The 23,657-nt window shown below is 42.0% G+C and overlaps 1 protein-coding gene across 5 annotated transcripts in view; it reads left to right on the top strand.

The window, feature by feature from the left end:
- The window catches only part of LHPP (phospholysine phosphohistidine inorganic pyrophosphate phosphatase), a 163,937-nt gene that overhangs the window by 46,006 nt on the left and 94,274 nt on the right, over positions 1-23,657 (top strand). For 4 of the 5 annotated variants that reach the window (XM_077821443.1, XM_077821438.1, XM_077821439.1 and 1 more), the window contains one exon: positions 7,275-7,366. In XM_077821443.1, coding sequence (XP_077677569.1) covers positions 7,275-7,366 — 92 coding nt within the window. Of the gene's footprint in view, positions 1-7,274; positions 7,367-11,977; positions 12,334-23,657 lie in introns of those variants that run through there. The other variant, XM_077821444.1, reaches the window with a different exon arrangement.

Below are 23,657 nucleotides of genomic sequence, written 5' to 3'. Positions count from 1 at the left end.
GGTTGTACCATAATGCATACGCACAAGGGGGCCAAATCAAAGTTGTTTGGGTAGCATTAATTCTGGCTTTTCCTAACTAGACTTTGCAAATGTAAGAGCGAGAGAGAGAGAGAGAGAGAGTGTGTGTGTGTGTGTGTGTGTGTGTGTACACATATAAAAGTACAGAGTTCTTACAATACAATTGGTTCCCTAATGATCTGTTATATAATGTTTTTCTCTCTCTCCTAAATGTGCTGTATGTCTATACCTATGACTGCAAAATAAGGAGCAGTTTAATTGCTTCTACCATTATAAAATACTCAGTAATAATTTATTCCATTTCTGAAATCAATTTAAATGTCAAATCAGCAGTAGCACACAATCGTTAAATAATTTTAGACGAATTGTGTTTTATAAAATATATTACAATTTTCTATTACCTTATTTTTAATGAAAAAATATCTTTTTTTTACAATGCTATCTCACTACGGTAATAGTAGGCTGTGTCAATGTTTAAAATTCTCAGACTGCTTTAATCAATAATCACCAGTCATTTCCCTTGATGACTGCTTCTTACTGAGACCCTGACTTTGTCTTCTACGGCTGAGATGTTTTCAACTTGCACTTGGAGTAGAAGGAACTCCCTGAAGTCCAGTTTTCATTGTAATCTTTCCTCAGTGGCATAAAAATAACAGATTGATGGTATTACTTTAGTAGATTGGAAATTTAAATCTCTAAGAGGTAGCCAGAGCCTTCTTATGGTTCAGTAGTATGGCAAAGAATAACACATCTTATAGGTTATTGAAATACGTAATTCAAATGTTTTAAGGCAGATGAAACTATGGATGATTTTGACAAATTTACAATAAAACCTAAATAATGTTAAGGTTCCAGAAATATTATATTATCACAAAAAGTTCTGTCTATAGCAGATTTTCTTGTTTTAATGGGAATTATGGCATGTCATATCAGAGTACATAAACTACAGGTAGCTAACAAATTCTGATTCTGTTACCTGCAAACCCCGGAGTTAGTGATGCATAAAACCCAGTGAGGTCACTCCAAGAGTGGTAGAAAGTGTCTACTTCTGTGGTTGTACTTTCTGCGTTTATTTGGGATGGGATCGCCCCTCTGGGGTTTAGGAGAGATTTGTAATGGCACAAATAGGAGTTAGGCGCTCAACTTCCATTGAAAGATCAATTCAAATATAACTGCCCATTAGGTGTTTGGAAAACTGCCCCAGTGTCCCAGCGTATTTGTCTCTATCTTATCTGCCTTATTGTACAATATCTTGCAGGTCAGAATTCACATTTGATGCCCTTTGCATGTTTGGTTGCTCAGCAAGTAGGGGTCCCAGATATACACATCATTTTAAAGTGAATTGGAATCTCAAAGCCTAGATGATTATCAGGCTGAGGGGAAAGAGGAGAAAAGTAAATACAAGAAGTTTCTCTTGTAAAGGATTTTAATACATTAGTTAAGATTTTGCATATAGACTTCTATTGCTGCACATCCCAGTCATATTTAACATGATTATGGCTATTAAGCCTGTAAAAAAAATCTGCTTATGCAAAAATACTTTTTATTCTTGGAGGTTACTCTGTATGAAAATTCTATTAAAGTTGGCATAGATATTTCGGTGGCATCTTTTCCATTTACCTTCTCCATGCACTTCACTTCACTTCAAAGTACAGCACGTGAGCTTGGCTTAAGTGTAAAAAAACACAAAGTTATTATTTTGTTTAGCATAGATGTTTTGGCTGAGTCATTCATCTTCTTAATCTGTAATTTCTTCTCCTTCAGAATGTGTGGGTGTGGGTGTGGGTGTGGGTGTGGGTGTGGGTGTGGGTGGGTGTGGGTGTGGTTCCAGGTCGGCAACCCTGGCTAAACTCCGCTATTCACAGAACAGGTACAGTAAGAGAAAGTTTCCACATACTGCCCTACCAGTGCTCCATAAGCTTACTAGCATGGACTACTATTGGGGGTGAGAAGATGGTTCAGTCCACATGTGTTCAGACTGCCAACAAGATTTCCAGTTGTAGCGGTGATATCTATGATATGGCCATATATCCACTAGGGATTATTTTGTGGCTGTCAGATGTCATTGATCAGCCATTTCACAGTAACTGTTTTCTCATCACTGCTGATTGGGGTTGGATTTGAACCAGCATCCTGGAGATAAAGGGCTATTTTAAAAATATATAATGACCAATTTCCCTGAGCCATCCAGCGCCTCCGTAAAGTGTAATTTTTGGAGAATATGCATTCTTTCAAGAAATATATATAAACCCTCTTTCATTGCTTGCATTTTATAGGATGTAGAAAAATATATATTACAACTCCTTCCAATTTTTGATATATCCAGTTAATATTGTCATGGTTTTCTGACAGCCTTAGTACATTTTGTCTTTTTTGGTAAATTTTTAGTTGAATTTTAAAAAGAAATAACTTCCACATGCTCATTGAACAGACTAATCACCTGTGTTCCCTCTGTAAATGTGATCATAAGTGGGGATCTTTTAATTCTTGCTTTCAGTGGGTGTGTGACCTTTCAGTTCTCTCTCTTTCTCTCTCTCCATATTACAGTCAGAGAGGAAGTTAAACCTAGGTTTGACAGGTAGAGTTTTTTTATTTCCCTTGACAGTGCACCTCTTGACCTCTATCTTCTTGCCAATGATTTTTTTAAATCCTAAATGATTTGGGAATAATTGCTCCTCCTTTAGTGATTATTGCCCTTCACCGATAGTAAATCTATGAAATCCCCCGAGGTTGGAGTACATTTTTGTATGCGTATGCCACAAGCTGGCCTGGATAGGCATCAGTGCTCTTTTGCAGCTGCACTTTCTGAGCTGACTGTCTTCTTGCATGAAAACTTGCCTATGCAGAATATAACACACCACTGGTGAGCAGCCTTCTCAGCTACTCACAAGTGCTCAGATCCTTCAGAAACCCATCTTCATGGTTTCCCTTTTTCAAAGGAAGTCCCCTTTTAGGGTTTTAGAACTGGAGTGAAGACCCATTTCCTTAAGAATTCATGTCTTCTTAGGGTATGTCTATACTGCTGCAATTAAACACCTGCAGGTGGCCTGTGCCAGCTGACTGGTGTTCAGGCAAAGGGGCTGTTTAATTGCAATGTAGAAGTTCAGGCTTGGGCGGGAATCCAGGCTCTAGGACTTCCTGTGAGGTGGGAGGGCACCAAGGCTTGAGCTGCAACCCAACTCCAAATGTCTACACTGCAATTAAACAGTCCCTTAGCCTCAGCCCCTTAGCCTGAGTCAGCTGACACGGGCCAGCCACGGGTGTCTAATTGCAGTGTAGATATACCCTTACAGTCCCCAAAACCAAGGCCACATGGGCCCCTGCCCTTGTGGAAGGCAGCTCTGCACTGAATCTGAGGATGGTCATGCCTGCAATAGAGTCCTGCTGACATACAGGAGACGAGAAACTCATTCATATTATCTCCCTGCAGCCTCCACTGACTCTCCATGGATTCTGCCCCCTTTCCCATGCCGGAGTCAGGGAAGCACCAGTAGCCATGGAGAGCTGCCTGAAGGGAGGGGGAGGAGTTTGATGATGAGGGGGCTAATTTCAAAGCTACTGAAGCCGATGCTTGTGGGTGAGAGATGACTGGAGGGAAAGCAAGAGGCTCTGCTCCTGCCCATTTTCCCAATGCCTGTGGAGCTCTGTGTGTGTGTGTGTGTGTGAGGGCTAATGGCCCCCATTGTCAGCTGCTAGCATTGTGAGTTCTGGTCCTAGATCAGGAAGAAGGTGGCTATTTGGCTGCCTTGTTATTTCCCAGCTAGCACTCCTTCGGGGAATCCCTGTTTGCTTCACATTGAAATATCAAGGGAGGCGCTGCTCCAGTCCCCAGTCCCCAGTGCTCCCTGTTGTCGAGAAATTGGAGAGAATGCAGAAAATAGCCACAAAAGTGGTCTCAGGGCTGAACAAAATGCCCATTCAGTGAGAGACTTAAACCGCTCAATCTGTTTAGCTTATCAAAAAGAAGATTGAGAGGCACCTTGATCACAGTATACAAGTACCTTCATGGGCAGAAAACACCAGGTACTAGAGGGCTCATCAACCTAGCTGAGAAAGGCATCACAAGAGCCAGTGGCTGGAAGCTGAAACCAGGCAAATTCAAATTAGAAATCAGGCACAAGCTTTTAACTGTCACTTGTAGTGAAAGTGATTAAACCATTGGAATAAACTAGCAAGGGAAAGGGTGGATTCTTCGTCTCTTAAAACTGGATGCCTTTCTGGAAGACATGCTTTAGTCAAACATAAGTTACTGGGCTCAGTGCAGGAGTAAGTGGGTGAAACTTAATGGCGTGGGGTGTACATATAAGAGATTGGGTTAGTTGATCTGCTGGCCTTGTCTGGCCTTAAACTCTTTGAAACAATGAGGCAGACACAGAATAGCTCCATGAATGCTACAAATTGAAAATTTTAATAGTTATAAGGTATGGTGATGAAGGGCCAGAGCATGTCATCTCTTCTGTCCTTAAATTCTGTGAATCTATGGAAATAGTTCATTCCCTCCCCAGCATCAGACCCAACACACTATGGCAACCAAATTTTCTGTTACTTCAGTTTGTGAGTCTTCATTTGTGCTCTATCTAAAGAGCAGCAGAGGGGACTGTGATAACAGTGTGACTGTATAGAGCAAAGGCTCTTAAATTTGGCCCTCATTATGGGAACATCGATACGCATGCTGCTATGTGGCTGCATCGTATATGAAAAAGATGTGTTTCAAGGACCAGGCTAGGAAAGAAGAGGTTTTAATATTAGCTAGAAGTAGTAACTGGAATGATGCCTAAAATAGAAAGATTCTGTATGTTATTTTAATAAAGCTGTTGCACGCCACACATACAAACACACAAAAACAAATCAGAATTCCCCTTAGAATATGGTTACTAGAGAAGCCAACCCCCATTTGTGGTGTACGTGACTCATTCCCATGACCTCTCTGACAATGGCCTATTTATCCGCCCTACTCAGATGGAAAAATGCTAGGCTGGTTTTCTGTGCATGCTCAGTGGAGTCCCCTTGATGCTATTCTTGGCAACACCATTGCCATCTAAGGCAATTCTGGTCCAGTTACAAATGTGCCTTTTAACCTACAAAGGCCCGTAGGTGGAACATGGACCTGTAATGAGGGACACAAGAAAAAATGTAGGGCAGAGCGCTTAAAATGTGTGATCAGTTTATATAGTATAAAAATAAATACTGTGTGTAACCCCAGTGTAACAAGTCTATATTTCTACTGTGTCAATGTTAGAATAATTGAGATAGCAAGTTTAATGTGGAAGAGAAGTAAATTTCGGCAAAAAATGAGTAATGAGAGAGAGTTGTGAGGTATAATTATTGTGGAAGCCTGGTAGCACTTTAGGTAAGGTTGCAAGTTAAGCAGCTACTGTAGCAAACTTGCAGCTAAGATAGTTTGGTCATGTAACTAGTTAATACATTTTCAAACACAACTGGCTCTGTCTATAGTAGGTGCATAGTCATGTTTGAAAAATGGGAGCTAAAACCTGTTGTTTGACATGTTTTTGAACAAGACGTATTTTCCCAGTCTACCCTATAATGCACTTTGTAGCCCTCTAATGTAAACTGCCTTTGTTTATCTTGGGTGCAGTCCAGAATTTATTGAGAGATTTGGGTGAGGAAAGAATGCTGAGTCATAATTTGGGGCTGAACTTTTCTGTGATTGCTCAGAGGTTATTTTTTTCTTTTTGGGGTGTGGGGGAAGTTTGAGATAAAGCAGTCAGCCATTTTTAAATCCAAAGGAGGGGAAGGCAGGGTGACAGCAAAGACTTGAAATTTGTCACTTACGACTCTGGTTTGAAACAAATGGATTTTGATTTAACAAAGATATCACCATATGAAAACTGTGTGTATTGAGCATGCACGGTGATGGGGCAAGGCCAGATGGCTATAGAAAAGTAGTGGGAGATAGATATATTAGCTCCAGGCTAAACAAATCCCTGGTACCAGGATAAGTGAAATGGCAGCTGCTCCAGGTCAATTAAGACACCTTGGGCCAATTAAGAACTTTCCAGAAGGCAGGGAGAATGCTAGGTTGATTGGGACACCTGAAGCCAGTCAGGGGCTGGCTGACAGTTAAAAGCCTCCCAGTCAGTCAGATGGGTGTGCATGTCAGGAGCTGTGGGAGGAAGTTGTGCTGTTGGAGAGACTGAGTAGTACACACCATATCAGGCACAAGGAAGGAGGACCTGAGGTAAGGGTGAAGTGGAGCTTGAGGAAGTGAGGGTTGCTGTGTGGAGGAAGTAGCCCAGGAATTGTACATGTCATGTTTCTAAAAGGTCAGCTACCATAGCTGATACTAATAGGGTCCCTGGGCTGGAGCCCGGAGTAGAGGGTGGGCCCAGGCTCCCCCCCCACCTTTGCCCCCTGATTAATCACTGAGACTGGGAGACAACAGAGACTGTGCAAGGAAAGATAACTTCTCCTCACCTCCCTCACTGGCTTATGATGAAAATGGCTCAGTAGACTGTGACCCTTGTCTCTAGAGAGAGCAGGGTTACGTGGAGGGTCACAGTGAGCCTCTGAGGCTAGCAAAATCCGCTAGGAAATGCGGGACTCACGGAGTCAAGGACAGAGTATTTGTCACAATACACAGAGACTTTTCTCAGTTAAATTTTGCTTTGTAACCAATGTACTTTAGTTTGCTTATACAGTATTTCACTTTCATAGACAGTAACTGACTTTGATGCAATCATTGCTACATACATGGAAAATGCTATGTATTTTTGCATAACATGACATTGGACTGCATTGTGATGCATGTCTGTCTAAATTTTCATATTTCCCAACTGTGATTTGAGAATAAATGTTCCCAAGTTATTTTTTTCATAGATTTGCAAACATTTTGATCAGCCTTTATAGTATAACTTCTAAGGAAATGTTTAAAACTTTATATTATCTTATCTGCCATTGCCATAACATAAAAACATGTTTGGTAGGAATGTAGGACTAACTTTATGAATTTCTACATTGTTTTTGTACTGTGCCTAATCATTTTTGGCTCTTCTGATTTGATTTCAAATTGTGTGGATATATACTGTTCAACTGTATAGCCAGCAGAGGTGCAGTGTGAATTATATTCAGTGTAGGATGACTTTTAATCAATATGATGACAATATTATCTTGTTTAATTTGTATGATGGCAGTATTAAACATCAAATCAAGCAGTTTATTATGTCAAGAAAGATGAAGTATGGCAGAAATAAAATTCACTTGACACCAATTTTGTCTGTATTTCATTGCTGTGACAGGCCATCATGATTGGAGACGATATTGTGAATGATGTAGGAGGTGCCCAGCAGTGCGGTATGAGAGCTCTACAAGTACGGACAGGGAAGTACAGGTCAGTGCACGTTATACACCTTACACTCCACATGGCTAATCACAGAAAGAGGGAATATGACGACTGAGTATGATTTGCTGTATTTACATTTGTCCTCAGGTACAGATTGCTCCAGTATTCTTATGACACCTTGATTTAAAAGGGAAGGAGGAATTATGGCATTGCACCCAATGCTGTTTCAGAATAGTGCTGCAAAATGAGCATTTATGCCGGATCTGATTTTCAGAAAGGCCTCTACCAGATCTCTGGTGGTTGAACAATTTTGTCATCAGCCTGTGCAACCACTTTTTCAGCACAAACCTCTGCTTACACTATTGTTAGATTCTGGCAGGCATTAGAATTTCCAGGAGCAAAAACCCTTTGGACAAAATTGTGTGTGCACAAGTGGAAGCTGGGACCTGGAGATCAGACCCACAGTAATTGATTATTTTTTAAAAAAATTCCTTTCTAGCACACAGATTATTGATAAAACTTGTTTGTGTGTGAGCAAATGAGTCATCTGTGATACAACAGCTCTTGTTTCTTTGATAAAGTCTGCCTTATGCTTACTGTATGTGAAAATGTTTGATGGGCTGTGTAAATTACTCTACGCTTGTTTTTGATATTCTCAAATTGCACCATTGTTACTAAAGACGAGGACCCCCTGTCTGCTTGGCTGAATTCCACCATGAGTAATCCAAGTGCAAAATTTAAGGGGCCAATCCTGCTAGCTGCTGAGTTCCTTGTGCAAGATGCTGAGAGCCCTCAACTTTCAGTGAGGCCAACATCACAAAATCCGACCTAATATTACCTCTTTTGTATTTTTTGGCAAGTTTCTGGATATTTCAAGTCTACCCTGTCCAAGGTGCTATTGCAATCACAGGGCACCTCCATATATGTGTCCATATCTCTAGGCATTTATACCACATGCATCACTGAGGCATTTGGGATATGGTGGATATTCTCTCATTGAGCACCCTATCTGCCCACTGGTCGATGAGGGCAGGCTTTTACAAATGGATCAAACTCAATTTTATGGGTATTTTCTTCTGACTGTATTTTCTTCTGCTAGGCCCACCTGTGTATCTGGGCTAGGCTCCCTTTCCCTCTCTGGATGATCTAAGAAGTCCTATCTGTTACATATCCAAAAGTACGCTCAATCTGGAAATGCTGATGCAGTAAAATGAGTGATTGTTAGTGCAGGGATCTTGATAATGTTCTTTCTTCCAGAGATAAGTAAGCAGGATGGACAGATGAGCTAGGACCCCTATGAAGTTAGTTTTCAAGGGAGCATGTCCCTCAGTCTCCACTTGATTTGGATTAGCAAAGACACAGACCTTTGAAGCCAAAATAGTACATGCTCTCCCAGTTCTTATGACAATCTGTGAGAAATGAGTAATTTTAAGGTGTCTGTAGCTAGAAGCAGGTACAGTGTATTTTTGTACTCACGTTTTTAAGCATTAGTAAATAAAATCTCAAAATCAATTATCTGTCTATTTCTATAAATCTCGGTATTAACATTTTTTTTGTTTTGCATGACTGGGGTTATTGATCCCATTAATTTCCGTAGGGGAGTTTTTCAAAGGGACTTGTTCTTAACAGCTCGTCTCTCATTGATATTGATGGAGATCAGCATGCACCACTTTGAAAATCTACATCTTAATGTCACACAATCAGTTTAGGGGTTTTGTTTCCTGAAAAGAGAAATAAATTAGGATTGAAAAGTGCTGAGAACTTCAAGGGTGCTCAGCACCCCACAGGAGACCATGGAATACAGTCTTTTGGACAGCTGAAAATAAGAGTGGGAATGTTGTTTTTTCACATCAGAAAGATATTTGTTTCTATGAACCATGATTCACATAAATACCAGCTAGAGGAGAATTATCAATTGCTCTGGATAGAAGAGAATGTTTCCCTCTGTCCTTATTTAAATTTCACATTCAAATATGTGTTTGCTGCTATCCAAAATCATATACCATTATATGGGTATGAAAAATAGTGGCATCCCATTGTGAATTGAACACCTGGTGCTATTCCAATTGCTGTGTGTAGCAACCACCAATAAAATCAAACAATATGTCTTGTATACAAATAGAGACTAGAGACACTGGTTTATTAAGAACTACTATTTTAATTTACATGGAAAATAAATAAGAATACAATAGGAAACATCACAAAAAACAAATATCAAATGAAAACTGATAGGCAAGAAATTTGAAAAATAAAAGAAGAGCAAAATTATTCTGTGGTTGATTTAAAGACTAATTCCTAATACAGATTAAAAACTGATGGTGTGACATTATGCCTGGATTCCATAATTGCACATAGATATATCTTTTGCACACAGACCTGTGTGCTATGCTCAGGTACCTCTGGGTGGCACCATTGGTACATATACTTGATGTGACTAACAGTCTTTCCATGAAAGCTAAAACTAATTTTGCAAAATCAGCATACACCATGAATGCTCCACTAGGATGTTATAGTGCAGATGCTGGGTGACAGCACAGTCCACTTTCTGGAAATTTCACCCATGAAAATTTTGCAACTCACCAAACTTGAGTTCATTGTGGATGTCAGATAACTCCCTTTATGCCTGTGGACCAGAAGCAGCTTTCTCCCATTTGAGCCAGGAGGTTGCTGGCTGCCCAAAACAAAATGGAGGCAGAATCAGGCCCAAAAGCTTGTGTTCCGTGGGATAAAGAGCAAATGAGAGGAATTCTGGATGGGAACTGTTCCAGTCGTGTTTCCCAACATACCGATGAATAAATGGGGATTAGACTGTTCTCGCAAGTTACCATATATATGGCAGTTTACTCTAGCATTCTGTAAGCTGAGCATTTCCACTGTAGATCTATGGCACTGTATACTTACCACTGAAGCACAGACATTCTGATCTCAGTTACACTGATTTCAGGGCACCTGCACTTATTTCAGTAGGGTCATTCTGATTTACACTGGAGTACTGGAGATCAGACTCTGTCCTAAGTAATCCAGTTCTGTCTTCAGTAAGGTGTGCAGTTCTGTTGAATCCAAAAGGAGTTATGTCATCATGTGTAAATGTAGGCAGGGCTGATCCAGTGTTACCACATATCACCTTATTGAACCTTGTAAACTGTTGGTTTTTTTTTTACTCTAGAGGCAACAAATGATCCTAGGGCTTAGTTTATTGAAGAAGCTATGCTATTTACCCACAGCTGTGATAAACCCTGATATCGGAACATCCTTTTTATCAAATCACCTACATAAAAGTTTAAATACTGAAAAAATTGAAAACCCCATATCATCATCATCATGTTCATATTATGCCTCTGGCATTTCGGGCAGTGACGAAGCTCCTCCACTCCTGTCTGTTTCTGGAAGGTCTTTCAATGGTTCCCCAGCTGTGCCTCAGGTTTTTCAGCTCTGCTTCCACAGCTCTTCGCCATGTTGTTTTTGGGCAGCCTCATTTTCGCTTGCCTTCAGGTGTCCATCTTATTGCTACTCTGGTGATGGAATCAGTTTCCATCCGAAGCACATGACCGATCCATCTCCAATGTCTCCTGGCAATGATAGTGCTCAGATCCTCTTGGCTGCGCTGTGTCAATAGATCTTGGTTTGAGATTGTTCTGGGCCAAAAGATACAGAGGATTTTTCTGAGGCAGGTTGTATAGAATGAAGATAGTTTGGACATGTCATACTTTCTCATTCCCCAGCATTCTGCACTATAAAGTAGTGTTGAAAGTATGTAGCTCTGATAAATCTTGAGTTTGGTTTTGGTGTTGTATTTTGATGATTTCCAGACTGCATTTAAGCTCTTGAAGGTTTTCCTGGCTTTATTGATTTTGTTCTGGATGTCCTGGCTTGTTCCACCGTCCTGGCTTGTTCCACCATCCTGGCTGATGATGCTGCCCAAGTATGTGAATGTTTCTGCATTGGTGAGAACATAATTCTCTATCCATATTGGTGATGGTGAGGCAATATTAATGGTCATGATATCTGACTTATTGCGATTGATTTTCAGTCCAATTTGCTGGCTGAATGTGTTGTGTCGAGTTGTTGTTGGTTTTTTTTTGTATATGGTGTTGGGTATGTGATGAGCGACATCATCTGCGAAGTCCAGGTCTTCAAGGGATGAGAAGAGTGTCCATTTAATGCCTCTTGGCATATCTTCTGTTGTACGCCGCTGTGACGTTGCACTCCATATGCTTTATGTAAATATGCTTCTGAATATGACATAACTGGAATATGCTTTACACCCTTGTATGGTGTCATTTGTTAGTCTCTAAGGTGCCACAAGTACTCCTTTTCTTTTTGCGAATACAGACGAACACGGCTTCTACTCTGAAACCTGTCATTAGAAATCTTGTAATCTACTAAGTGTGTTCATCCTGTTTGTTTGCATGTATTATTTCTATATCTGGAGTTAGGAGAACAAGATATAAACTTGTATTACTGATGTAAACATATTAAGTGGAGGCCATTAAGGTTGCACCAGAAACAATCAGTTGTAAATGGCCTTAGTTACTTGAAAGCCTTCCTGTGTATGTGTGGGCCAGCCCTTAGGGAATGGAGACTAGGGGTCTTACAGTGACATGTGACCATGTCCCCTGATAATGAAATCCATCTTAAATCTGGTATTTTTCCATTTAGAAGAAGGGGTGAGGACCCAGAGAGAAGAAAGATTCCCGCCTTGTGACAAAGCTATGAAAGGGGGTGGAGCAAGACAAAAGGGACTGCCAGTCATGAGAAAACCACTGCTTACCACCTGAGATGTCTGCTGGATCTAACAAAGACTGTACCAGGGGAAAGGATTGGGCCCAGACTAGGAAGGAGTCTCTTCTGTCAAAGAAGCTTATTGGAACATCTTTGAGGGTTAGATATTACCTAATGTATTAGGTTTAGACTTGCGTGTTTTGTTTTATTTTGCTTTGTGACTTACTTTGTTCTGGCTGTTATTACTTGAAATCACTTAAATCCTACTTTTTATACTTAATATCACTTTTGTTTATTAATAAACCCAGAGTAAGTGATTAATACCTGGGGGGAGCAAACAGCTGTGTATATCTCTCTATCAGTATTATAGAGGGTGAACAGTTAACGAATTTACCCCGTATAAGCTTTATACAGAGTAAAATGGATTTATTTGGGGTTTGGATCCCATTGGGGTCTGGGTGCTGGAGACAGGTAACCTGAGCTGTTTTTAGTTAAAGTCTGTGGCTTTGGGGGTGTGTCCCAGACCCTGGGTCTGCGTTGCAGCAGGCTAACATGTCTGGCTCCACAAGGCAGGGTTCTGGAGTCCCAAGCTGGGAAAATGGGTTCAGAGGTAATTTCAGCAAATCAGGTGACAATCCCAAGGGGATCTCTGTGACCAAACCTGTCACAGCTGCATTACCCAGTCGATGACAATGTTGAAGAGGATTGCAGACATGACACACCCCTGACATACTCCTGTTTTGACTTCAAAACTGAGCTCACTGTGATCAACACCGCATGTATAGTTGAAACAGAAGCTTTTGATGACACTGATTATATGGAAAGGAATTCTGTATGCCCGCAGAATGCGCCATAGGCTGGTCCTGTGAATGCTATCACAAGCCTTCTCAAAGTCTATGAAATTTATGTAGAGTTGCCATTGCCATTCTAAGCACTGTTCTATTATGTTTCGTAGAGTGAAGATCTGCTCTGTGCATCCACAACCTTTCCGAAAACCAGCTTGCTCTTTTCTGAAAATGCTATCAACTGCCTCTGATATACACTGGACTCTGATCTTACACAATACTTTGCTTGGCACAGATAGAAGTGTGATACCACACCAGTATCGCTCTTACAATCCCACATGGGGCCAGAAAACTGAGTTTCAAACTGAAATTTCATGTTAGTTGGTCTTTCAAAGGGTGAGGTTTGTGCTTTGGTGCTTAGTTACTGTGGTGATGGGTGTCATATCAGAACTTAGATAGAGAAATTGGTTTTGCGGAAGGAATAGAAAAACAGTAGGTGACTCGAGATCCATTGGGATCTTGGGATAATTGTGGAGGCTGAAGGCATCTGTATGGAGGCCTGGTGCTTCCAAGTGTTTGTCTGGGGCTTCTCCCTACTGCATAGTATCACTACCTTTCCGGGAACTATGCTCCCATGAGGGCTTCAACAGAAGCTGTTCCCAGGGTGAGCTTTAGAGTGAGGAGGGTTACCATGAAAGAATGATGACAGGATCAGCATCATCTTACACAAGGGATGGATGTCATCATAAGTGGCTCTCTCTTGGTTCTGCCCCTGCTGGATCTTCAAAGCTTAAAGTCCTCAGTGTACCTGTGGTGGGGCTTCCTGGGAACAGGGAGACCCACTGTTTCCTCCACTCCTGCATGTTCCACCTCCAGTCAATCTGATCAGCCTCCTCAGTATTAGAACTGACTCTCAAGCTCCAAATGCCGAACTTCTACCCAGTAATCAAACCAGACCCAGAGCAGGTCACTCTGTAAAATGTAACAAATTCTATCTGCAATATTTAGTTGTAATTTCTGTTTTCTCAGGTTTGAGGAGAGTGATGATGGGAACGGTCCAGGGTGATGACTGGGAGGAATTCTTTTGAGTGAATGCCAGTCACCATGTTTTCTAAGATGTAGGAGGAAGTTTTGATTGGTTGAGTGGTTCAGTTTTATACATGTGCCAAGTGATGCTATGATGGGCCCATTGTTATCAGCTGTGAATCCAAAATGTAAAGTGATGGTCCAGTGTTTGCCCTGTCCTGCCAGTGTCATCCCTTCACAAAAGATTTCATCCATCTGCCCACTTGTGGAAGAATAGAGCTCTCTCTCTGCTATGATCTCTAGCATTTCAGGCAGACAACAGATGAGGCAGGCCCTCTCTGCATCTTGCTGCTTTACAGAGTGTATCCACTCCCATTGCATTCTGGGATTTCCTATGGGCCTTCAGAGATTTCTGCCCATCTGAAAATGGGCAAAAGGCTCAAGGGCCAGATGTGTTATTTGGAGACAGATGAAAATGTTTGGAATGCCATTGGGAAGTCTCATATTCGTGTGATTCCTGGTTAATGATATAGGTGGGGAGCAAAGTTTTCTGTGCGGTTCACTTTGGGCTGAATGTAGTGAAGACTTTGCCTGCCGTCCATAGCGTGGAGGCTGCGACATGACCACAGAATTCCATTTTGCGGGGGAGGGGGAAACAGCATGGTGGTGTCTGGATTTTCACAGCATGGAAGGCAGATGGTGTACTTATTGAATCTGACCCTCCTTAAGCAGTTTATATGAGCACCCATGTGAAATTTCCATAGCAGAGTCTTTATAGTGAATGTGCATGCAGTGTAATGAGGAACTCATACTCTGTGGAGGAAAATGGATATGGGCTAATTCCACTTGCAGCTAGTTGGCATCGACATCAAACCAGTCTTTCCAAGATAACCATTGATTCTGCAGTGCTGCTTATTATTGTGATTTGTCTTTGTAGAGAGCAAGTTAGAGCAGAGCCAGAAATGTACCCAGAGGCATTTCAAACTCTCTCTCTCTCTCTCTCTCTCTCTCTCTCTGAATAAAGTCAGAAGCAGCTTTCAGATGTATCAACACGTCAAATGTGCAGGTGATTTGGAAGAATTACTGAGTTGCTTTTTGTTTACAATGATTGCTTTTAAATAGTGGACTCTGGCTGAAATAAACCAAACTACAGGGATTTCTCTGGTTCTGCAGAATGTTCACTGTCCTTAAGCTTTTATTATGTATGAAATGTTGTAAACGTTTAACTGTTTGGCAGGGGTTTGGGTGAGAATTGCAGTGTAGGAATTTTGCACTGCTGTGGAATGAAGTGTTCACACAAGCTTCGTTGAAATGGCATCAGTGGGGAAGGAGACTGATGTAGTCCACAAAAACCCAGCTCGTTGTATCATTCAGCTAGGAGTCCTTAAGGTTCCCTCTGGCATTCTTCCTTATACCCACCAACGGACTGCTGACAGATGACTGCAGTATCATTTCCCAAATACAGTACAGTAACTCCTAACTTCAAGTTGTCCCGGTTAACGTTGTTACGTTGCTGATCAGTTAGGGAACATGCTCATTTAAAGTTGTGCAATGTTCCCTTATAACGTTGTTCGGCAGCGGCCTGGTTTGTCCACTGCTTGCAGGAAGAGCAGCCCATTGCAGCTAGTTGGTGGGAGCTCGGAACCAGGCTGGACCAGCAGCCTCCCTATCAGCTCCCTGCTCCCCTAAATTCCCTGTGCAGCAGCTGCCCAGCAGGCTATCAATTGCCAGCAGTTCAGCTGTCCCTCCCCCCACTGCCATGTGCTGCTCCTGCCCTCTGCCTTGAAGCTGCTCCTGGGAGCCTCCTGCTTGCCGTGCAGGGAGGGGGGAAGAGGGAGGCTAATGTCAGGGTGTCCCCCTTCCCCCAGCTCCTGCCCCCCGCTTACCCCTTCTCCATATAGAGCAGGGTGGGGACAGGACAGGGCTCAGCAGGGAGAGACCACAGCTGCTGTCTCAACTTCCTGATCTTTTTAAAGGCAATGTACTTAGAGTCCGGTCAGCATACTTAAAGGGGCAATGCGCATCTCTCTCTCTGTCCCACACACAAGGTGTGTGTCTCTGTCTCTGTCTGCCATGCTGTCTCCCTTCCCTTCATTCGTGCTGCCTTGTAGAGCATGAGGCTACATTAACAACAATGTGTTAACCCTTGAGGGCTCAGCTGAATGCTAGTTCATCATTTAGTAGTAAGGCATTCCCTAGGAATTATACCACCCTCTTCCACCCGCTGACTTCACCACCTCAACCAAGTTTCACAGTCATGGTTGCTGCATACCGTATTAAATCGTTTGTTTAAAACTTATACTCTATGTGTGTGTGTGTGTGTGTGTATATATATATATATATAATAATATAGTTTTTTGTCTGGTGAAAAAAATTTCCCTGGAACCTAACTCCCCCCATTTACATTAATTCTTATGGGGAAATTGAATTTGCTTAACATCGTTTCGCTTAAAGTCACATTTTTCAGGAAGATAACTACAACGTTAAGCGAGGAGTTACTGTATAGGACTAATCTGTGCAATGCACTGGAAACAAAGTAAGTGTGGTGTGCAGCATTACTCTTGCACTGCAGTTCATTTAACCTTTGTGAGCTAGAGTGCAACACTGGCCATGGAGCTTCAGTCTTGCAGTAACTGATGGTATCGCCATTAATGGAGGTCCTGGAGCATTTACATTATCGAGCACCATTTTCAAGGGTTCGGGATCGGGCAGCACAGCTTCATTCCAGGTTGAAACTGTCCACTCAGTTCTCAAGGGCTTCCCCCCCAGAGCAAATTTAGCTGTTGTAATATTAAACAAAAAATCAGTCAAGCTGGTTTTATTAGATTACTGTCTCCCCAAATATTTTTCCCCTTCTCAATTTCCAAACACTTAGCAGTTCTAGAGGCTTTTTAGTGGTCCCTAGCACCAGAGGATATTAAAAACGTGATAACAGGCCCACTGTTGCTATAACCTCACAGTCTTGTTCACTGAGTCACTGTGTCACTGACCACAGCCAACCAACCATTAGCGTGCTCTCATTTTATGGGTTATGATCCAGGGCAGTGGAACCCACTTACAGGAAACAAGTCTATAGAGAAACTCCACTTACAGTGAAGCAGAGAGAAAACACTGAGTCACTACTCACTTGATAATACTTTGTCTGCCATGAGTGCAGGGGACTGGACTAGATGACCTCTCAAGCTCCTTTCCAGTCCTACAATTCTGTGATTTCCGGGCTTGTTGATAAACTTTCAGTCCTCATATAAGGCCTGTTCCAAACCTCATTGAAATCCATGGAAAGACTCCATGGCCATATCTGTGTAAGGAAAAAAGGTGTATTTTAATACATTAGCTAAAACATGTTAACTAACTGTGTTAAAAAACTAGTGTAGACAAGGTAAATGTAATTTTAACACATGCTGGTTGAGGTAAATCCTTGAACAGTTGACTTGTTAAAACTACATCTTGCCTTGTCTACACTAGGATTTTAACTTGTTAGTTAACATGTGTTAACACACCTTTTTCTTCTAGTGAAGATGAGGCCCCATTTAGATCAGTTCCACAGTGAACTTTCACTCAGTTTACAATGGAATTACACTGATCTAACCCTCTTGGACTGCAGCCATGTTCACCTATGGGATAGATATTTATTGGTGAGTTCCAAGAGTATTATCCCCTCCCGCTTCTTCCTCAGCTTTGAATGAGCGAAGGAGGAGAAGACGAAAAGGTTGCTACTTAGATATGGGGTGAGGTGTTGGGGTTGGAGGGAGCAATAAGGAGAGCTCTTCAACTCGTGACTTTGCTGCAGTTGCTTTCATTGAGAATGAAAATGGCTTTTCCAGAGCCCCTTCCTCCCACTAGCTTCCAGAGCCCCATGAAATGGCATGTGGTAAAGTAAGGACCTGCCTCTACCACTCATGGTGTGGGAGAAGAAATTTCTTCCCCCATCCGCCCTCTCCAATTACAATTAGATTTAAGTTTATAATGAAGTATTTTGTTTCAGGGCAAAATCCCCACTAACTAGCTAACAAACACACAACTTGTGTTAGGTTCGCAGCAGAAGTGAGACGTGAGATTATTATTAATTCATTTGTCCTGTGGTAGCTCTTTGAGACCCTAATGAGGGACTGAGGCCCAGTTGCATTAGGTGCTGTACATATGTGTTATAAAAAGACAGTCCTACGCCAAAGAGATTCTAATCATATGATGAGACAAGAGACAGAGAGAGATTAACAAATGGGGCATGGCGGGGGAGACAGGGTTGCAATGAAATGATGGTTTTTGGTATAATAAGCAGCAGTCCCTTCACACCCACTCCATAGCTATCGAGCAACTAACTTCTCCTTAGCATCCCCAATTTAATAAAGAGTCAGAGTTCAAGGATTTACACCAGGGAACAATGTTCTTCTCATGAATGACAAAGAAGCAAGTGACCGTGTCAGTTTCAGCTCTACCACTCCCCTCCTTCCGCTTCCACACAGGAGCTGTTTAACAAGTGATTATAGCGGGTTTAAAGGTTGCTGTTCCTTCTGCCCAGTGGCTGCTTAACAGTGGGATCAGAGGAAAAAGAATGACGCCAAAGGTCACTCAGGAAGAACCAATAGGTCGAGGCATGTGAGAGGTCAGGGGGCTGATATGCAATGGTTGCATGGAACTAGATTGCTTAAAAACCACCTATTCTGAAAAGCATCCCAGCCACAATGACCATTTTGTTTCTGTTCTGTTTTGGTCCAGTACTGTATCCCACCCAAATGTGCCTCTCTAGCATAAACTCTTTCAGGCAGGGGCTAGCTGTTGGATTGGTGCTGTGCTTATATTTTATAGTGCTGTTTTTGCTACTACATAAATAACAATAGAGCCCTTGGGCTACTTTAGATTCCCAAATGTGTGGCCAAACTAGTTTATATTTCTCCCCTCCCTACAAATGCATAATTCATGACATGACAGGAATTCTAGTGGTAGCTGAAATGGAAATGCATAATAAGCAACATTCTGTTCAGTGCTCTCCAAAGTTTCTTAAGGGTTGTGTTCATCCCACTGTACAATACACTGTGTAGAAAGAGAGACCCATTGCATCCCCAAAGAATAACCTACTCCAGGCAGCACATTGAGCAGCCTCTCTGCCTCATTATGGATGGGTGAAGGTCTAGCTGCTACCATAACACAAATCTTTCCCTCCTGTGCAAGATTTAGTAATTCAGCCTGATAAGACAATACAGGAAATAGGCCTTTTTTTGATAGAGGTGGGGGAGGTAGCCTTTTCTCAGTACTAATGTAGTGTTGCAGTAGAAAAATTCCACAGCAAAGTAGTCATGGGGGTTAATCAAACATTACATGGTTTCTCAACTCTTGTCATTTGCAGTGTGCCAAAAATATTAGCTAGCTCAACATTTGACAGTAGTGATGAATGTCACTACCAATAGCTAAATATTTTGTTTCTGTAAAAATGCTAATGAGTGTGTTGAAATGTGCTTCAGAAGTAGCAGCGCAGAGACAGCTGCACAATTGTGGTTTCACTAGAGATTTCCTTTAAGACTCAGGTTCCTGCTCTCTGTGTTTTTCTCTTTCTGTTAAATGTCATATCTGGCTTGTTTGGTTTGTATGATAATTGAGCAATGGCTTTCAGTAAATGGCATAGGGAAGGAGAGGTCTGATTTAGACTTGGATAGTCTGATAAAACCAAAGCGTTTATTTAAAAAAAAAAAGCGGGGGGGGGGGCTAACTTCATCACTAGTTTAACTCCATTGAAACAAGCAACTCACTACTTAAAACTTTCATCTTTCTTCTGGTTTATGCTCTTCTTATTGATTTGTCTTACGGTAGCACCTATGAGCCCCAGTTCTGGACCAGGACCCCAGTGTGCTAGGTACTGTGCAAACACAGAACAAAAAGATGGTCCCTGCCCCAAACTGCTTACAATCTAAGTAAACCACTAGCAGTAAAATTCATACAATCTAAAATAATTGGGATGGCTAATTTCAGTTGCTGAATAACATTGAACTTCTCTTCCAGCTGGTGGGCAAATACCACAGTGGGCTTATCTAATGAAGAGAGTCTTCTGTCTGGTGACTGGACTTACTTGATTTATATCATGTACATGTATTGCACTTCAGACTCAAATTAGGATCCTAAATTTTTATAAACATCTCTGTTAGAAGACCCTAAAGGGAGCTTCCATTTGACCAGCCATTATGAGCTATGGTAAGGTAGAAACCATTGGCCTGTTTTACAAACTGTTGTAGCCTGGTAGCATTGATAGGGAGCCCAATATTCAAATGTGGGGGCCTGAGTGAGTCCACTCACATCCAAATTTGGGGTGCCCAAATTGGCACTTAGCCTGCCCAAATGTTGAACTGGGTGCCTTTATTTAGGCACCTATATATGAAAACTAGGCTCAGTCTTTGAGCCAAAGTCACTGGTGTAACAGAGAGTAAAAGTTGGTTCTGTGTGTGTAAAAGATCCACAGGCAATGATGTTTGACTAATCTTTCATGCTTAATATGAATGAGTGGCCCTGCCAGCAGTCTCTCACCTCACTTTCCTCTCTTGGTTCCTCAGATAAACTCAGTGCAGCTGTGGGAGTATATTAATAGCCCTTTATATGGTGTTACTTTATTACCAAAAATCCCACTACCATCAGAATCCGCCCAGCACAGTCCAAACAGTGCATTAGTCCCAACAGTCCGGCACTCAGTACGGCTCTAGCATGTCTCACCCTTCCTCCCCCAGGCCTTCTACCTAGAGTGCTTCTTTATCCTGTTTCCTTCTCAGCTGTGGTCCCAGTTTCCTGGAGACATTAGTGGGCCTACCCCTCCATCATTCCCCAGCCTTCTCGGAGAGCCAGCAGGCGTCTTCCTGTGCCACTCTCAGCCTTCAGCTTTCTGGCTGTGGCTTTCTGGTCCGGGGAAGTGTGATTCCCTGACCGCCTTCAGCTTTCATTTTCTTGCTTGGGCTCCACTGCTCACTAGGGAACTCTCACTGCTTCCCCCTTCAGGGGCATCCCTTCCCTGAAGCTCTCAGCACAGCTCTACCCTGCTTCTGAGCTCCTGTTCTGGGATCTCTCTCGGGACTCTGTACTCTCATTTGTAACTCCCAGTGGCAGTCTTGCCCTCCTCATTGCAGCAAACTAAGGAAAACCTGGACCAGGAGCGTTGGGCCCAATTTTATTTAAGAGGACAGCTATCCTGTTACACTGGCAAAGAGTCCCTTCTAAAGCAGAGTTGAGGGTGCTGATGGGGACAAGGGAAAGGGGAATGTTTACGTTAAAGCTGCCTCTCCAGTGCCTGGCTTGCGTAACACTTCACGTCCTTTCAAAGACTTTACACCCTTATGCGGAGAGATCAACAGAGAGTTAAAAGAACGTTAATAATCGAATGGTGGGATACGTCTACTGTAACTACCATGAAATTACAGTCACTTCAGACACCAACACCTCTTTTGCTTGGCATGGCAAGAATGACAAATAATTGGGAGAAATGGGGTTTGTTTGAGGAACAGAGTTCTCCTCCTTCACCTCGCTCCCCGTTTGGTGTAATGCGTTTGATAGGAACTGAAGATAGTCTGCAGCTGACACTCTCTGTTGTGACCCAGGCACACGTGTTGCACCATAACAATTATGACAATCGGTCATCATGGTTTCCATCCATCGCCAAGCAACTGCATTTGGTTATACCTCAAACCTTGTCCTTTGTGATTTTTCCAGAAGATTAGCTAATTCAGAATGTATGGCCAGCACTTATGAATGAGCTCTTCATGATACTCATTGATAGTCGTCATTTACGTCCAATCCATATGCTTCCCTAAAAAATGACAGTTGGTTTGTTGACATATAAAGCAGAGGACTAAGCCCCAGCTGTCTAGACATTACACACGTAGTTACACATTGTAACTGCTTCCAGATTCTCATCTTTAGACATTACCTTCCATTTCACTGACCCTGTGTGTGTTTTTAAAGGGAGGACGAGCTGGGTGAGGTAGTATCTTTATTGGGTGATAAGAACGGCTGCACTGGGTCAGACCAATGGTCCATCTAGCCCAGTATCCTATCTTCTGACAGTGGCCAATGCCAGGTGCCCCAGAGGGAATGAGCAGAACAGGTAACCATCAAGTGATCCATCCTGTCGCCCATTCCCAGCTTCTGGCAAACAGAGGCTAGGAACACCATGCCTGCCCATCCTGGCTAATAGCCATTGATGGACCTATCGTCCATGAATTTATCTAGTTCTTTTTTTGAGTCCTATTATAGCCTTGGCCTTCACAACATCCTCTGGCAAGTAGTTCCTCAGCTTGACTGTGCGTTGTGTGAAAAAATACTTCCTCTTGTTTGTTTTAAACCTGCTGCCTATTAATTTCATTTGGTGTCCCCTACTTCTTGTGTTATAAGAAGGAGTAAATAACACTTCCTTATTTACTTTCTCCACACCAGTCATGATTTTATAGACCTCTATCATATCCCCCCTTAGTCATCTCTTTTCCAAGCTGAAAAGTCCCAGTCTTATTAATCTCTCCTCATACAGCAGCCATTCCATACCCCTAATAAATTTTGTTTCCCTTTTCTCACGCTTTTCCAAGTCCAGTATATCTTTTTTGAGATGGAGCAACCACATCTGCGCACAGTATTCAAGATGTGGGTGTACCATGAATTTATATAGAGGCAATATGATATTTTCTGTCTTATTGTCTATTCCTTTCTTAATGATTCACAACATTTTGTTCACTTTTATGACTGCTGCTGCACATTGAGTGGATGTTTTCAGAGAACTATCCACAATGACTGCAAGATCTCTTTCTTGAGTGGTAACAGCTATCATTTTATGTGTATAGTTGGGATTATGTTTTTCAATGTGCATTTCTTTGCATTTATCAACATTGAATTTCATCTGCCATTTTGTTGCCCACTCACCAAGTTTTGAGAGATCCTTTGTAGCTCTTCGCAGTCTTCGCAGTCTGGCACTTAACTATTTTGAGTAGTTTTGTATCATCTGCAAATTTTGTCACTTCCCTGTTTGCCCCTTTTTCCAGGTCATTTATGAATATGTTGAATAGGACTGGGCCCTGTACAGACATCTGGGGGACACCACTATTTATCTCTCTCCATTCTGAAAACTGACCATTTATTCCTACCCTTTGTATCCTATTTTTTAACCAATTACCAATCCATGAAAGAACCTTCCCTCATATCCCATGACTGCTTACTTTGCTTAAGAGCCTTTGGTGAGGGACCTTGTCAAAGGCTTTCTGAATATCTAAGTACACTATATCCACTGGATCCCCCTTCTCCACATGCTTGTTGACCCCCTCAAAGAATTCTAATAGATTGATGAGGCATGATTTCCCTTTACAAAAACCATGTTGACTCTTCCCCAACAAATTATGTTCATCTGTGCATCTGACAATTTTGTTCTTTACTATAGTTCAACCAGTTTGCCCGGTACAGAAGTCAGGCTCACCGGCCTGTAATTGTCAGGGTCACCTCTGGAGCTCTTTTAAAAAATGGCGTCACATTAGCTGTCCTCTAGTTGTTTGGTACAGAAGCTGATTTAAATTATAAGTTACAGACGACAGTTAGTAGTCCTGCAATTTCATATTTGAGTTTCTTCAGAACTGTTGGGTGAATACCATCTGGTCCTGGTGACTTATTACTGTTTAGTTTATCGATTTGTTCTAAAACCTCCTCTAATGACACCTCAATCTGGGACAGTTCCTCAGATTTGTCACCTAAAAACAATGGCTCAGGTTTGGGAATCTCCCTCATCGATGCAAAGAATTCATTCAGTTTCTCCACAATGGCCTTATCATCCTTGAGTGCTCCTTTAGCATCTCGAT

This window comes from Eretmochelys imbricata, chromosome 7 (assembly GCF_965152235.1).
Source record: "Eretmochelys imbricata isolate rEreImb1 chromosome 7, rEreImb1.hap1, whole genome shotgun sequence".
NCBI classification, from domain to species: domain Eukaryota; kingdom Metazoa; phylum Chordata; order Testudines; family Cheloniidae; genus Eretmochelys; species Eretmochelys imbricata.
This window is presented reverse-complemented; position numbering and strand designations above follow the sequence as displayed.